The sequence below is a fragment of the Watersipora subatra genome, chromosome 4 (genome assembly GCF_963576615.1).
Source record: "Watersipora subatra chromosome 4, tzWatSuba1.1, whole genome shotgun sequence".
NCBI classification, from domain to species: domain Eukaryota; kingdom Metazoa; phylum Bryozoa; class Gymnolaemata; order Cheilostomatida; family Watersiporidae; genus Watersipora; species Watersipora subatra.
Genome location: NC_088711.1, coordinates 5,732,598 through 5,749,631, shown reverse-complemented (window position 1 = coordinate 5,749,631; position 17,034 = coordinate 5,732,598). Strand labels below are relative to the sequence as shown.

The following is a 17,034-nucleotide window of genomic DNA, read 5'->3' as shown; positions in this document are numbered from 1 at the left end:
TATAGAGATCCTCTTTTACATAGCAGATAGTCAAGTTTGTTGGCTGGTTTCATTTCTGTTTATCCTTCATTATTTATCCTTCATTATTAGTGTTGTTAGCCATCCAATGCCATGAAAAATGATAATAAAGAATAATAATGGAATAAAAAAATAATAATGAAATAAACAATAATAATAATGATTTGCAATATATAAATGGCTCAACTTTTGTAGAAACATGCTGACGGGGATGACGGCGCCTACAGCTGGTAGCGCTGTAATTAACGGCTGGACCTTGGATGGAAATAGTATAAGTAACATTCGGAAGAATCTTGGCTATTGTCCACAATTTGACATGCTCTTTGACTTGTAAGTAACCTTGTCTACTCCTTAACATGCTCTTTGACATGTAATTACCTTGTCAACTCCTTGAAATGCTCTTTGACTTGTAAGTACCTTGTCTACTCCTTGACATGCTCTTTGACTTGTAAGTACCTTGTCTACTCCTTGACATGCTCTTTGACTTGTAAGTACCTTGTTTACTCCTTGCCACGCTCTTTGACTTGTAAGTACCTTGTCTACTCCTTGACATGCTCGTTGACTTGTAAGTACCTTGTCTACTCCTTGCCACACTCTTTGACTTGTAAGTACCTTGTCTACTCCTTGCCATGCTCTTTGACTTGTAAGTACCTTGTCTACTCCTTGACATGCTCTTTGACTTGTAAGTACCTTGTCTATTCCTTGCCAGCTCTGTACACTCTGTCTAACTGCTGTCATTAAATTTGCCGGAAGTATTCAATACCAATCAACTTGATCAGACAAGCGTAGTAGATGACAAGTGTGATCAGTTTAAAATAGATTCTAGGGAGTTGCTCAGCTTGAAAAGTTTGTCAACCCTGTCAGCTCTGCATTGCAAACGGATGTGCTTGTTGGAGTGCTTTGGCACTGATGCTCATTAGAGTGTACAGCTTTAGACACTGTTCTTGTTATAGAGTACAACGTTACACACTGGTGCTTGTTAGAAGGTTACACTTTAGACACTGGTGCTTGTTAGAAGGTTAGACTTTAGACACTGGTGCTTGTTAGAAGGTTAGACTTTAGACACTGGTGCTTGTTAGAAGGTTAGACTTTAGACACTGGTGCTTGTTAGAAGGTTAAACTTTAGACACTGGTGCTTGTTAGAAGGTTAAACTTTAGACACTGGTGCTTGTTAGAAGGTTACACTTTAGACACTGGTGCTTGTTAGAAGGTTACACTTAAGACACTGGTGCTTGTTAGAAGGTTACACTTTAGACACTGGTGCTTGTTAGAAGGTTAAACTTTAGACACTGGTGCTTGTTAGAAGGTTAAACTTTAGACACTGGTGCTTGTTAGAAGGTTAGACTTTAGACACTGGTGCTTGTTAGGTTAGACTTTAGACACTGGTGCTTGTTAAAATGTTAAATTTGTCCAACAACCAAACTAGTGCAATGACGCATCCTTTTATCTCAGTGAATATTATTTACTAGTAGTTATTTAGTTGCAGAGAAATTTTGCAAATTTTTAGCGAACATATTTACAGCTATAGCTTACGGTTTTCTATTTTTAACCAATAAAACTCTAAAAATTTCAAACATGGCCTTATAGATGCAATTTAGACAGGTAGGTGGATGGTAACATGTCATGTGTAATATTGAAGTATGGCAGGTAGATGGTAACATGTCATGTGTAATATTGCAGTATGACTGTGAAGGAACACTTACATATGTTTGCCTCACTAAAGAGCTCTGAGCCGGCAAGCGTGTTGAGCTTTGATGTGGAAGAGTGAGTATAGGACATGGCAGTGCTGAGTCCCTCAAATCGATATATTGTATATACTGACATGCCTGAAATTGCATGACATAAACCTTCAGTGATTATTTGCAAGCACCTGTCCGCTCTGTCATCACTAATAATACCATACTGTCATTGATTTGCTGGTTCGTATGTTCAACTCAAGGTCAATATGCATCGAGATTTTTAAACATTTTGTGGCAACAAAAAAAGTTTTCATGTACTTCTTTGTACAAAGAACATATAAAGGTGAGCCACCAATTTGATGTTGTGAAAAACGTTTTGACGCCTTTTGAAGATGTTATATACATATAAATACATTACAGCTAGATGATAACTTGTCTATAGTTAGTGGGAGGTATAAGCTATAAAGCTGACTTGTACACACTTTACTTGATGAGGCAATGATAAGTCGATTGTGAAAAATCTGTTGTGCAAACAAGATTTTGCAGCTGAAACTGACAGAAATCAAAATTTGTGTGTTGGGAAGTTTTTAATATCAATTATTTATTTACTTTATCGAATAGTGTCCAAAAACACTTTTTTATATTTTAAAGTCTTGGCCGTACGCATTGTCAACAGGTACAAGAAAATAAGTTTTTGAGAGAGTTACATTGTTTTGTAGAATGCTGCATAACATAGGTCTCTGGTCTGTAAGAAATGAACTGGTCGGTACACTCTCGGGTGGCATGCAACGACGCCTCTCTGTCGCCATCGCATTCATTGGTAACTCTAAGGTTATCATCTTGGATGAGCCAACCTCATCAATTGATCCAAATGGCAGGCGAGCCATCTGGGATCTGATACTCAAAAACCGAACAGGAAAAACTATCATTCTCTGCACACACCATCTTGACGAAGCCGACACCCTTGGTAAGGTTGAGATATTAAACCATAACACTCATAAGAGTTGAGAGACATCTGTTTTTTTTGTTGCTGTTTTTACCTTTGCCGCTGATCTGTGGAGTGTTTTTAACTTGCATTTTAAACAGCTCACTGATTAAATAATTGCTTTTGAACACAAAAGTTAAATATGCAGTAATAATATTATCTAAAATTTAACGCATGTTAAAAGCCGTCTTTCAAATAGTTTATTAAACCTACTAACCATGTCAACGGCAGCACACTCTCATACAAAGTCATCATGAACTGACATACTTCATGTAGAATTGTCTGTTTTTTTTGTTTGCAAGTATTGGCAATAATTGTACTTGCTAATACAAGGGGCTTGTAAGGCTGTGTCAGAATTTACCAAGAATGCCTAGCTATGCATGTGCACGTAAATACTGTATGTTTAGTTGCAGTAGCTCTATGAATGAATGAAAAATAAATTGATGCACAGATCAGAAGCAGCAATAGGTATCCTTACAATGCTGTATGTGTGTTCAAGTGATAGAGTCATATCAGGTATCCTTACGTTGCTGTGTGTGTGTGTGCTCAGGTGACAGAGTCACATTAGGTATCCTTATAATACTGTACGTGTGTTCAAGTGATAGAGTCACAGTATGTATCCTTATAATACTGTATGTGTGTTCAAGTGATAGAGTCACAGTATGTATCCTTATAATGCTGTATGTGTGTTCAAGTGATAGAGTCACAGTAGGTATCCTTACGTTGCTGTGTGTGTGCTCAAGTGACAGAGTCACAATAGGTATCCTTATATTATTGCATGTGTGTTAAAGTGATAGAGTCACAGTATGTATCTTTATAATACTGTATGTGTGTTCAGGTGATAGAGTAGCAATAGTGGATAAAGGAAAGCTACGAGCTGAAGGCTCGCCAATGTCACTTAAGAAAGAGCATGCTTCTGGATACCAGCTGTTCCTCGAGAAGATGCCGTCTAGCCAGCCTGGAGGTCAGTCCTGCCTGAAGTAAAACTGTCTTGACTTGTCACCCGTTTTGATTTCTCGAGTTTGTTGTATCTCTTACACAAGCAGTTTGTTTTATTTTACAATTTTTGTAGAGTTCAACATAACCAAGGTAACAGACCTAATAAAAAAATACTGTCCGACTGCGACGCTGATGTCTGACATTGGCAGCAGTCTCACCTATTCGTTACCATCGGATGAGCTTCCTAGTTTCGAAAAGTTGTTCAAAGAGCTAGATGGTAAACTGTCTGACCTTGGCATATCTGGCTTTGGAATATCGGATTCTACTCTGGATGAGGTCAGTAGCTAAACACTTCCTAAAAACACTAGTATGACGGGTCATCATGGCTATGAATCAGCCAAAGTTTTTGCCTCCAAGAGCTTTAGCCTGGTTGCCACTGGCCTTTTTGCGTCACCTTTTTAGAAAGGAGGCAGAAAAATGGGGTATAACAGGTTTTGAGGTTAACAGGTAGACCAGAGCATCGCCTTACCTTTTTAATCACATGTGATAGCATTGTCAAGCGGTAATATTTAGCCAATTAAAGGGGAGTGGAAATACAAAACATATTTTTACGCCATGTGTAATTAAATTATCTAATACTATTCTAGGTGTTTGAGAACATAACAGAAGAAGAACAAACTCAGGCAGCCTCCGAAAAAGGCCATAAAGGACATGCTGAAAAGGACTTTGGCACCTCGTCTCCTATGGGTTGTGGCAGGCTGTTCTCTGCATTGCTTAGGTTAGTCTCTGTTCGTTAGAAACTAGGCATATTTCTTGCATAATCACGGGGCACTACGTAGGCACCCTGTGAAAAAGGCTTCATGGCTGTTCTCAGTAAGCTAATGTCACTAATTTCATGTTTAGGATGTTCCTTTGCTGTACGTATTTTTGTTGAGAGCAAAGAGTCATACAACTTGACTTTTGCTGATCAATTGCAGAAAACGTTTCATTCACACCTTGAAGGACTTCAAGACATACTTTGCACTCATCCTTCTGCCATGCGCCTTCATTGCCCTTGCCCTTGGCGTGACCTTGATCATACCTGATCGCAGCAACCAACCTAGCCTTGAGCTGCAGCCTTCACTTTACCCCAACAGCTATTCCTTCTATAGGTATCCTTCATGCATATTGCAGTTTTGTGTTGACTGGGTGTGTTTATGTTTGCAAATAAGGTTTACTACTGTCTTTTTTAATCTAGTGGAGTGTGTTCAGTCTTCTGCTACCAACAGCAGTGACAATGTGTCTGATGTATAGTGTTTGATTATATTCTACCAACAGCAGTTACAATGCGTCTGATGTATAGTGTTTGATTATATTCTACCGACAGCAGTTACAATGTGTCTGATGTATAGTGTTTGATTATATTCTACCGACAGCAGTTACAATGTGCCTGATGTATAGTGTTTGATTATATTCTACCGACAGCAGTTACAATGTGCCTGATGTATAGTGTTTGATTATATTCTACCGACAGCAGTTACAATGTGCCTGATGGAAGTGCTATGGCTTCAACACTTCTGAGTGATGCCGGCATAGGAACAAGTTGTCTAAGGGATGCTAATCCACGGTAAATTTTATTTTTTACCCTCCCATAAAACAAGTTTCAGTCAGAACTTGTTTTATGGGAAGGTAATATCATAAACTTGATGGTGCATGGAAGACATATGCGCATAGATTTTTCTTCAACACTTCATAGTAGTTACAATTTTTTCCAACCTTGTAGCAAATATTGATGAGGCTTTTCTTTTCTTTCATTTCCTTTTTTATCCTTCATAGAAAGTCTACTTGTGATGGAAACACATTACTACAGACAGCGTCTGACTCTCTTGAACCTCTGCCTGTCTGCCAATGCTCTATAAAATCACACTACGACTGCGAGGGAGACAATCCTCAACAGAACACCTACCTTACAAGTGACAAGGAAAAACTGTTGCATGTGAATGAGTCATATGACATGCAAGATTACCTTCTGTCTACTTACAATTTCTACAAGGCTTCAAGGTACGTTTGATCGCACAGTCGAATGATAATAATAGTAATAGTAATGTCCGCCGAAACAATACAGGAAACGGCAATCATAAGGACAGCACAGATTGTGAGAAACCCCCTACAGTAAAAGAAGACAGTGACAACCCACTGGCTCTTAGATAGGGTCTGGGCTCCTCGGAACTAATCATGAAGGTTGCGAAAAAATTCTCTCATAATAATAAAGACAGCAAAGTAGCTATTAATTACCCACCTCTTCATAGATGTATTCAGTTCATATCATGTGACCTTTAAGGATACATATCAAGGTAAAACTTTCACTACTTGAAATGTTTGACAACAGGACAAGTACCTATTTGAGGGTTTAGCTAGCTCATACTGGTCAATTTATTATTTGTGGTGTGTGTATATTGAAGTTAGCTAACCAAGTCAACTTATTATTTGTGGTGTGTGTATAGTGAAGTTAGCTAACCAAGTCAACTTATTATTTGTGGTGTGTGTATAGTGAAGTTAGCTAACCAAGTCAACTTATTATTTGCGGTGTGTGTATAGTAAAGTTAGCTAACCAAGTCAACTTATTATTTGTGGTGTGTGTATAGTAAAGTTAGCTAACCAAGTCAACTTATTATTTGTGGTGTGTGTATAGTGAAGTTAGCTAATCAAGCCAACCTATTATTTGTGGTGTGTGTATAGTGAAGTTAGCTAACCAAGTCAACTTATTATTTGTGGTGTGTGTATAGTGAAGTTAGCTAATCAAGTCAACTTATTATTTGTGGTGTATGTATATTGAAGTTAGCTAACCAAGTCAACTTATTATTTGTGGTGTGTGTATAATAAAGTTAGCTAGTCAAGTCAACTTATTATATGCGGTGTGTGTATAGTAAAGTAACAGTATTTACTTTATGTATTCATTGTTCTGTGCTCTAGATAATGTCTTTGACCTTGATCGTAAGGTCAGTTTCTCACTAGCCTGTACCTGAACTGCAGATATGGCGGCTGGACATTTAGAAAGGATGAGAGTAACAGGACTGAGGCAACCGTGTGGTTTGACAACCGGGCTTTCCACTCACTACCATCCTACATGAATGCTCTGTCCAACATGATGGTGCGAGCAGGGCTTGACAGAATGGGAATGCAAGGAGAAGATTACGGCATCACTGTCTATAGCCACCCATTGTCGCTCTCTCCAGGACAGCTCAGCGTTAAGAATGCCTTAGAAAAGACTGCTGACCTTGGCATATCTATTACCTTCCTGGTCGCCTTCTCCTTCATACCAGCAGGTATGTTTTCTCTCTATACTTTTACTGTACCGGTAAGGAGTGGAGCTGATGCAAACCTTTTATTTTGTAAAAGCTATTTTATGTTTCAATGGTGAGACAATTTTCAACTTATGATCAAAACCCTTTTTCGTATGACTATGTATGCTTCCTGATGCTTATTCATGTTTTCTTAAGGCTACTCTCTAACTTTTTAGCTTTATGCATGTATCTTGTGCTCGAGCGTGTGAAAGGAGAAAAACATCTCCAATACGTCTATGGAGTCGGACCAATCAGGTATTGGCTTGTTACCTATCTTTGGGACATGCTTATGTTCGCTATTCCAATCGGTCTCTGCCTCCTCCTGATGTATGCCTTTGGAATCAGCACCTACACAGCAGGAGACAACTTGCTAGTCGTCTTCCTTCTTCTAGTCGCCTATGCGTAAGTTACACTCTATTAGCATTTCTCTAACTTGAATGTGCGAAGGCTGTTGGAAACTAAAATTTTACAAAAAAAAAACAAATGACCCCTAGTATAATGATAACTCTTATATAAACTATTGAAATGTGAAATGAATGTGTTGCAATGTTGTAGTGGTCTTATCTGTGATGACCTCTCTCAAAATTAATGCTCCGCCTAATATTCTGTTATGTTGCAGTTGGGCAGTGCTGCCGTTCATGTACATGATGGTGAAACTGTTTAAAAGTACGACAACAGCATTCTTCTCACTCCTCATGGCTAACATGTTCCTTGGTATTGCTCTTAGCACTGTCGTTTTTCTCTTGAACTTCTTCCAGCTAAATAATGATGGGGCAAATGCTTATATTGTTCTGAGGGTGAGTATCTTACTATTCTATGTGTATGACTGTAACTCAGGCATGGGCAAACTACGGCCCGGGGGCCACATGCGGCCCGTTAAACTTTTTAATCCGGCCCGCCGAACTTGAAGAAATTAAATAAATAAACTTTGTTAAACCATAACTGTCACGAACCATTTTTATTGTATTTACTAAGTAAATTAAACATGCTGATTCCGATTTTGTACTCAAAATAAAGATTAGTCTACTTACTTTCAGAGTAGTGAAGGCTTTTTTACAGCGTTTTAATATCGGTCTCGAAAACAACACGATCGCCATAACAAGCTCCGCCCATAAATACGTGACGTAACCTAGCTTTTTGGGAACAGAAGTTACGTAGGGATGTTTAGACCGATTTAGAATAATAGAGATAGGTGTTTTAAAATCTATTAATATCTAAATTCAGCCTTAAAAATAATATCAGTCTTTTCTGAAAGGTAGATAAGCTATTTAGCATTGCATATTTTAAAAAGTGCGATAACAACGCTAGCTTGTGATAAAACCGCGCTTTTTGAGCTCATTTTTCTCGGCGTTCAGCCCATTTAAACGTCGTGTAACAAGCTACGAGCAATTTTAAATAGTTTATATACCTTTCATAGCAAAATGAAATTATTTTACAGGCTGGATTTAAGATAATAATGGGTTTTAAGACACCCATCTCTATTATTCTAAATCGGACTTGTAATTCTAAATGGGCGGAGCTTGTAATGCCCATTGTGTTATTTTCGAAACGGATATTGAAACGCTTTAAAAAAGCCTAAATTACTTTGAAGGTTAGTGGCCTAATCTTTATTTTGAGTACAAAATCGGAATCAGCGTGTCTGATTTACCTAGTAAATACGATAAAAGGTGTTCGTGACAGTTTTGGTTTAATGTTTTATTTTCCCTGCAATTCTAATGTGTTCCCACTAGATGGCGCACTCTAGATACATTGACTTTGTTGAGGTTCCGCATATTACGGTACTCCACGTTTGCTTTTTGACCCCTCAGTCCTTCTGTAAAGATGAGCGGACTTAAGAAAAGGAAAGTGGACAGAGAATGTCGAGTGTTCAATAAGGAGTGTACAAAAATAGAAATTGTTAGTAAAAAAAATAGAAATTTTTAGTAACAAAAAAGTTATTTTTTATTCATTTAATTTTCAGTGTTTTAAGACTCATTTCAATAAATAGCTAAATACTGTGGGGCTTTAAAGACAGATCTTTTGTTGTAATGCTTTTGTTCATTTTCATTTGAAATTAAAGCACATGTTTTCTCCATATCCCATGATATATATTTTTTCTCCTGTGAGGTGGGGTTACCAAAACACTCCATCCATCTGCTCCTGGTCCGGCCCCTCTGTCAAAATTTAGAACCCATTGTGGCCCACGAATCAAAAAGTTTGCCCACCCCTGCTGTAACTATAGCTTAAATATACTTCTGCGCATGTCGGTTTGTCTTTGAGCACATTCATCACCATGTCAAGCAATCAACTATAGTATGTGAATTTTGCAGAGAGTCTTCCTGATCTTCCCTCAATACAGTTTCACTGCAGCGCTCATCCAGATAAATATCAACCAGGCGCTTATCGACTTGCTGCAGAGATTTGATGAAGAACTCAGCTCTACCTATCACCCATTCAATGAACAAAATGGCATTGTTTGGCATCTCATCTCTCTAGCTATTCAAGGCGCTGTCTTTTTTCTCATTACCTTGCTTACCGAAATTCAAACATCTTGTAATGAAAGGTTTGTGGTCATTTTTAGCCAAACTGTTTGTAATGTGTGCTACCACCTGTTTACTATGTATGCTACTACCTGTTTACTATGTATACTACTACCTGTTTACTATGTATACTACTACCTGTTTACTATGTATACTACTACCTGTTTACTATGTATACTACTACCTGTTTACTATGTACCTATACTACTATCTGTTTACTATGTATACTACTACCTGTTTACTATGTATGCTACTACCTGTTTACTATGTATACTACTACCTGTTTACTATGTATACTACTACTTGTTTACTATGTATACTACTACCTGTTTACTATGTATTCTACTACCTGTTTACTCTGTATACTGCTACCTGTTTACTATGTATATTGCTACCTGTTTACTATGTATACTACTACCTGTTTACTATGTATACTACTACCTGTTTACTATGTATTCTACTACCTGTTTACTATGTATACTATTACCTGTTTACTATGTATACTACTACCTGTTTACTATGTATACTACTACCTGTTTACTATGTATGCTACTACCTGTTTGTTATGTATACTACTACCTGTTTACTATGTATACTACTACCTGTATACTACTACCTGTATGCTACTACTTGTTTGCTACTGCCTGCTTGTTATATATGTTATTACCTTTTTGCTGTGTGCTATTACCTATTGTATTTTCTATATGCTACTACTTGTTTGCTATGTAAACTCCTACTTGTGTGCTACTACTTGTTTGCTATGTAAACTCCTACTTGTGTGCTACTACTTGTTTGCTATGTAAACTCCTACTTGTGTGCTACTACTTGTTTGCTATGTAAACTCCTACTTGTGTGCTACTACCTGTTTGTTATGTGTGTTAAAAGTTACAATAGAGCTTAACAAATGAAATCAATTGCTATGCATCAATATATGAGATCATATCTTCTTCAGGATTTCTAAGAAGAAAAAGAATGTAGAGTTAGACAGTGATGTAGAGAAAGAAAAAACTCGTGTGCACAACTCACCATCCGAGGATGTGCTTTTGGTGCGAGGACTAAGCAAGCAGTATCGCCTACACAACCTGCGACACGTGCTCGCTGTAAATGATCTGAGCTTTGGTGTTAAACCAGGAGAGGTTCGTTTATATGCTTTAGCTGTCCTTTTTATCGACATTTTAAAAAGCATTCATGTCAACATTATTTGCCAAACAACTGGAGTTCTACCTCTTGCACGCTAAGTTTATGATGAATGCAGACAATCCAATGATTAGGCCTCTAATTCTTTTTCAGATTTTTGGCCTCTGTGGAGTTAATGGTGCAGGAAAAACAACAGCATTTAGAATGCTCACTGGCGAGGTTTTGCCTACTGAGGGTGCTGCCAGTCTACACAAGAGAAGATTAGTAAGCTCAAAGAGCCGTCGTCTGATTGGCTACTGCCCACAGATAAACTCATTGGATGCATTTTTAACAGGGCGACAAACACTACACGTGTATGCCCAACTGAAGGGCATTGACAATGCTGACCAGGTAAATCTTCTTTATTCTTTCAAGCTTGAAAGAGATTCTCATTATCTTGCCGCCCCCCAGATAGGCCTTTCTAATAGCCATCAGGCTGGTTATTAGCCAATTTTATCAAGTTTTCTATCCTCAATCTTAAAAAAAAGCACCTGCTTTTATCGATGCAGAGTTGTCCTAGTATCAATGAGCAAGACTATTGGTTTGCTTTAGACTTTTCTCACTTCTTTCTCAGGCTATTCACAACATCATAGAGTCATTCAGAATGAAAAACTACGCGGACAAACAAGTCAAGTCTCTCTCAGGCGGTATGAAAAGGAATCTATGCGTCTCCATTGCTCTCCTTGGTAGCCCAGATCTAGTGTTATTGGATGAACCGTCGGCTGGTATGGATCCAGTAGCTAGACGATCTGTGTGGGATCAGATACTGGCAGCAGCTGCTCGAGGATCAGCAGTAGTGCTTACTTCTCATAGGTAAGGCCTATATCGCTGCAGCTTCTCAGTAAGTAGTTTGGGCTAAAAGCGGATTATACAAATATGAGAAACTCGTGCCTGGTTAGTCCTGGTCCTGATTAGTTATTAATTCATTTTTTACCTAGTAGGCCTACTTTACAGTGTTTTAGCTACATGATATTATAGATTTCAATGTTTCAGAGAGCCTGTCAGTTGATTCCAATAAAATTATTTTGTACTACATGCCCTTTTTACTACATATCGCTGTCATTGTTAACTGACTGGGGGAAAAAAGAACATTAAAATGTTGTAAAACTTTATAAAACATCCTAGCGAATGGACAGAAACATTGTAAAGTGTATTGCATTTATTCTTGTAGCATGACAGAGTGTGAAGCCCTCTGCCACAGAATTGCTATCATGCTCAATGGACAACTAGCTTGCCTTGGCTCTTCCCAGCATCTCAAAAATAAGTTTGGTGTTGGATACACTATGAAGGTCAAGGTTGCTGGGCCTCCTCCAAATGTCACAAAACTCATCAGATATGTAACGTCCAAATGGCCAGGAGCAAAGATTAAGGTAGGCAGAGGACAATCTTTTTCTCTACTGTAGTACCTAATGTTCTGGTATTTTGTATATATATAGTGTTATCACTGCGATAAAACCTGAAGCAATCCTGAGACAACTAAAAAATTATTGCGTTGCATCATAAGGAAAAAATAAATACTGTAAACACTGTTCAAATCATATAGCATCAAACAGCTTATAATCAGCTGTTTTATAATAACAGCTCAAATCAAACAGCTTATAAACAGTGGCAGGTAATGTAGTTGCCTGCCACTGGCTATTATTCTGGCACATTGATAATGACTAATCTGAGTAATCCCTATCTGTATTGCTAAACTTACTAATAAGATCAGTGATAGCAAGCTTTAATGACGTTGCATAACGCAGAGTGCTATGCGTATTTTAACCGAGGTAACAACTAATATTGCCTAATAAATCCATTGCATCTCGCATAGATTAATTGGTTAGGTCATCGCCTGGTGAACCGAGAGGTTTCGAGATCAAATCCAACACAAAGCGAATCGTTCATTCCTAGATTTTAATAGTTATAATTGGACAGATCGAACGACGACAGACTTTGAGATATATCTATAATTTCGTTTGTGTATGTATAGTCTATGTGTATGTATGCCTATGTATAGCCTATGTGTTTGTACGTATATATATATAATAGCTTAGTCAGCCCTACTGCTAACAGCACTTTGCTCTGAAAAGTGTGGAGTGTTATAACTAGTGTTGGAATAGGTTAGAGTTACTTATCTTTTTCTAGGTAAATGTTTCTCTATGGAGTCACAACAGGTTTGTTTTGTGCTTCTGCACTCTTCAGGTGACTGGTCGTGTATATGTATATATATAATTATATACTTTTGTAGGACCAACATTTGAGCACTGTAGAATTCTCCATTCCCAGTTCGGGTGCCCAAACTCTGGCTTCCATCTTCAGCCTCATTGAAAGAGAGAGAGGCAATTTATACATAGAGGAGTACTCAGTGTTCCAGACAACCTTGGATCAGGTGAGCACATAATCATTTGTTAGCAGTTGCCTTCTTCTGAAACGCAAAACATTAAATTCTGATGGATAGTTGAAGTTGTTTCCCACGGCCCAAGGCGTGAGATACTCTATCAAGATTCCTAACGAGAAACTACCGAAGACTATATATAATATGAAATAGATTAATGCAAGCAATTTTGGTGTAATATAGTATTTGGTTGATTACTGTTATTAAATACAAACTTAATTAAGAACTGAGTAGCATTTTGTTGTTAAAATGATTACTTGTCTGAGAGTAGTAATTTTGTGTTGTCTTAACAAGATAATTTAAAAGCAAGTAATAATCCTATTTAAATTCATAATTTACTGCCTTAGTCATCTCTAAAGTCATTAAAATCTATGACATAACCACAGAAACACAAATAATCGAATTAAAACATTCTTTAACAAACAACAATCGATACAAATAAATTATTCATATTCAACGAACTGCTTTGGAAATTACATGTCCCCTCGTATGTTTAATCAAATATTTGTGCGCTCTTGGAAAGATAATACAAATGCTCTTTGACTTTTTGTGGGCTCTTAGTCTACACCACTTTACTATGCCTTTTTACCTTACTTTTCCTGGTGCCTTTTGATGGGGCCAAGTGACGAGGTTTCATTATTTTAGTGGGTGATGTTTTATACTTTATTGGTCCCATATAAACATAATTCACTGCCGATTATTTCATTCTACTCTTAAATAACTGATATTTGTAAAAATTAGAAATTACGCTTACTAAATTTATCAATAAATCTCAATTTATTCTAGCTAAGGTGGTACTAATTACTGTTTTGTTGAAGTGTTGCTGTAAAGTAAATACATTTGATCATAACTGACATAAAAACTGAACAGCATTAGAATCTGACTGCCTTATAATTTCACAAAGATGTAGAAGTAGATTGCAAAGTTGTACTTGATATACAGAAGATGATATTAAAATTAGCTCGACCTGTTCTTTCCTGGAAGGTGTTAACTCCATTTCTCTTACAGACAAACTTAATATGCTGTATATATATGTTGTTGAAATACATTCCAACAGAAAATTTCTTTGTCACCTAGTTGGTAACCTAGTTGGTATAGGGAAACAAATTGTTAGAGTAATAATTACATACATGGACAGTTGAGCTCCAAGTTGTGAGCAGAATCATACACTGATCAAACTGAATGTAGTTTGCTATGTACTCTTTCGGGAATGGGAGAAAGAGAAAGTGTGTGTGTAGCTTTCCTAGACTAGAGTAGCTCATACACATTTATTTACATATTTCTAGCAAACTAGGTAAATTTAATAGTCCTTGAATGGAGACACAGGTTTGAGAAAGTAACGATATAAGAATTGTGAAATTTTGATAATAACTAGTAATGTTTAATTAAAGTTTATTCCATAAGAGTTTGCTGCTTTTTACCAACGCACAAACTTATGAAAGAAGACCATTTTTAATATTTCTTTTTATCTTGGAGAATATTATTTGTTTCTTTTCATATGCAGACAAAGTCATTTTTCTGTTTATATGCAGACGAAGTCGTTTTTCTGTTTATATGCAGACCAAGTCGTTTTTCTGTTCATATGCAGATGAAGTCGTTTTTTTATAGGTTTTCATTCAGTTTGCAAGGAACCAACAGGATCAGATAGATGAAGGCAGTGAAGATGATCTAACATCCTCTACTGATTCAGAGTCAACTTCTCATTATGACAACAAAGCTTATGCAATCGGTGAACAAGACATCAAACTTGAGGTGGAAGAACCAGCTATACAAACCTTGAAAAACTTGGATGGAGAACAAACCTGGAGTACGTACTTGTAACAGTGCTGTGTCAGCAAAACATTTATGGACAGCTCTTACTCTATCATGTAGAGCCACTATTTTATGAAACTGTCAATGCATTCGATACGATATTACTTATATCTCTATTAATAGGCCTCTATATGTACTACGTTATGGAATAATTTTAATGGGAATCTGCAACGTGATAATTTTTAATGGGATTTTCTAACTTGTGTGCAGTTGATTTTATTTTTTTAATTCTTCAGGTTTATCAATGCAAGTAATGCTTTTTTATCAATGCAAGTACCAAGATATTATCAATGCAACAGTTATAACTATATTTTATTATATCTTAAATATATTAATGAGTGAATTTATAATGCCAAATACCTCTAATACAGATTGACATACATTAAATGATGTCACTAATAATGCAAGCACAGCTTGTAACAGCTAAAGGGATAAGCAGCGTCTTCTACACAAGCACAGTACCAAGTTTGAGCAAAGTTGGTGCAACAAAAATCCCTCAAGAAAGATTTAAATGGTGTTTTCAGTATCTCAGTGCCATCTACATAGTAATGAGTTATGACTGGAAAGTTTGATTTCCACCTAATATAACCTACTTGTATTAACATGGCTAATGACAAAGAGAAATGACAAAAACTACACAAAAATTACAGATCGCAACAAATTTTAGCTGGGGGTCCTTGCAAGTTTGTAAAAGGTTCTATGTACATTTATCTGTTACAATTATCTCGCTTACTTTGTCTGTTTGCCCAACACCGTGTTGAGTTTTTACACTAGTTCCGTATTAAATCCTAATCTGACGTACGATTCTTGAACATTTTGAAGGTGTTTTCAATCTTGATGCACTGCGAGTAAGAGATTGTTATGTGTGGTTGTGGATAAATTATATTATGCATAACTAATCCGAATTCGCACACAACATCAGTGTTGAATTTGCTTGTCATATTATTCTATTTTGACTATGTTTAATTTGGGTTCTTTTCTTTATCTTGTGGGAACTAATTTGATTATTACTGGTTTAGGTACAAGTGAAGGTGCTAGGCTATTGTAAGCAATGCTGATATTTACCAGTAAAAGTTACTTCTTTATTCTATAAGTCAAACAATTAAAATACACAACTAACAAAATTCTAAAACAATAATATTAATGACAAAACAATTAGAAGAGCTAATAAAAATTACATCCTTACTTGAACGGTCGTCCGTGTTTGCTTGGCTCAGTCCATGCGGCTGCGAGTTTCGATAGTCAGATGAGAGTCATGGCAGTCCTTATATGAAGGGAGATAGGTAGTTGAGATAGTGGTGTAGAAGAGGCTTAGCTGATGAAGGAGAAGGTGGCTTCATTGGTAGAGAAGCGAGAGTGAGGCTCCTCAGCAGGCAGATGGGGAAGCGTCCAATGAGGCCCTCGGGAAGAGAGAGAGCCAGAGCTCAAGCTACAGTCGGAGATAGAGATGGGGATAGAGATGCTGAGTCATTGGAGCTGTTCTCTTTTATAGATGTCTGGCATGTGGAATGGTTAGCCTGTGGGTGTAGGTTGAGTGTTAAGGTTCAATGCTTTCTGTCAGGCATGTGAAGATATATTGTTTGCGTAAGTCTTCAGCTGGTGCACGGGATGTTGGCATGTAGGGTGGAGCTCGTGACTTACTCCTGGTGTCTAGGTCATGTTTGACAGGAGTGGCAGATCTGTATGTGACTCATTTGACTCGTCTCTAATGTTTCTCTGGTGGCTTTTTGATGATGGTGGTTAGTAGGTTTAATTGCTTCGACTTCCCTTTGGCATATTCTCCATTTGATGTTCACAGAATTTCCATGATTGATTTCTTCCAAACTTGAAGTTTCTAATTTGCTTTTGACATTTTCTAATTATTGAATCTTTTAATGTCTTTGAGTGTCTTGCTGCTTGTACGAATTACATGCTTATCCTGCGGTCTGGCTGCATTCCCTATTGGTATATCGTTTTCGCAGTATTTCCATACAAGATTATTACCCTTATACCTAGTTCTACATTCATTTCTGACTAACCAAGTTACTCGTGTGAAATCATCAATTTATAAGCTTTACATTTTTTAGGCTTACCAACTTGCAAACAGTAGTAAGTTTTCTAAATGACTTTGTTATTGTACCTGCCCCTTGGTGTACGGATTATTTTCAGGTTGACTGTTCCTATATCAATTTAAAAGGTCAGTTGGCTGTACAATAGTTCATAAACC

The 17,034-nt window shown here is 37.2% G+C and overlaps 1 protein-coding gene across 1 annotated transcript in view; it reads left to right on the top strand.

Annotated features, from left to right (window-relative positions):
- Window positions 1-15,178, top strand: part of LOC137393176 (glucosylceramide transporter ABCA12-like) — a 47,399-nt gene extending 32,221 nt beyond the window's left edge. Inside the window, exons 38-56 of the mRNA XM_068079612.1 lie at window positions 214-348; window positions 1,699-1,782; window positions 2,417-2,664; window positions 3,521-3,646; window positions 3,755-3,957; window positions 4,269-4,399; window positions 4,599-4,772; window positions 5,135-5,227; window positions 5,437-5,661; window positions 6,634-6,926; window positions 7,121-7,346; window positions 7,564-7,741; window positions 9,254-9,486; window positions 10,416-10,599; window positions 10,754-10,990; window positions 11,214-11,452; window positions 11,811-12,009; window positions 12,870-13,010; window positions 14,625-15,178. Coding sequence (XP_067935713.1) covers window positions 214-348; window positions 1,699-1,782; window positions 2,417-2,664; window positions 3,521-3,646; window positions 3,755-3,957; window positions 4,269-4,399; window positions 4,599-4,772; window positions 5,135-5,227; window positions 5,437-5,661; window positions 6,634-6,926; window positions 7,121-7,346; window positions 7,564-7,741; window positions 9,254-9,486; window positions 10,416-10,599; window positions 10,754-10,990; window positions 11,214-11,452; window positions 11,811-12,009; window positions 12,870-13,010; window positions 14,625-14,837 — 3,562 coding nt within the window. The 3' untranslated portion in view covers window positions 14,838-15,178. The remainder of the gene's footprint in view (window positions 1-213; window positions 349-1,698; window positions 1,783-2,416; window positions 2,665-3,520; window positions 3,647-3,754; window positions 3,958-4,268; window positions 4,400-4,598; window positions 4,773-5,134; window positions 5,228-5,436; window positions 5,662-6,633; window positions 6,927-7,120; window positions 7,347-7,563; window positions 7,742-9,253; window positions 9,487-10,415; window positions 10,600-10,753; window positions 10,991-11,213; window positions 11,453-11,810; window positions 12,010-12,869; window positions 13,011-14,624) is intronic.
- Window positions 15,179-17,034: the final 1,856 nt, after the last annotated feature.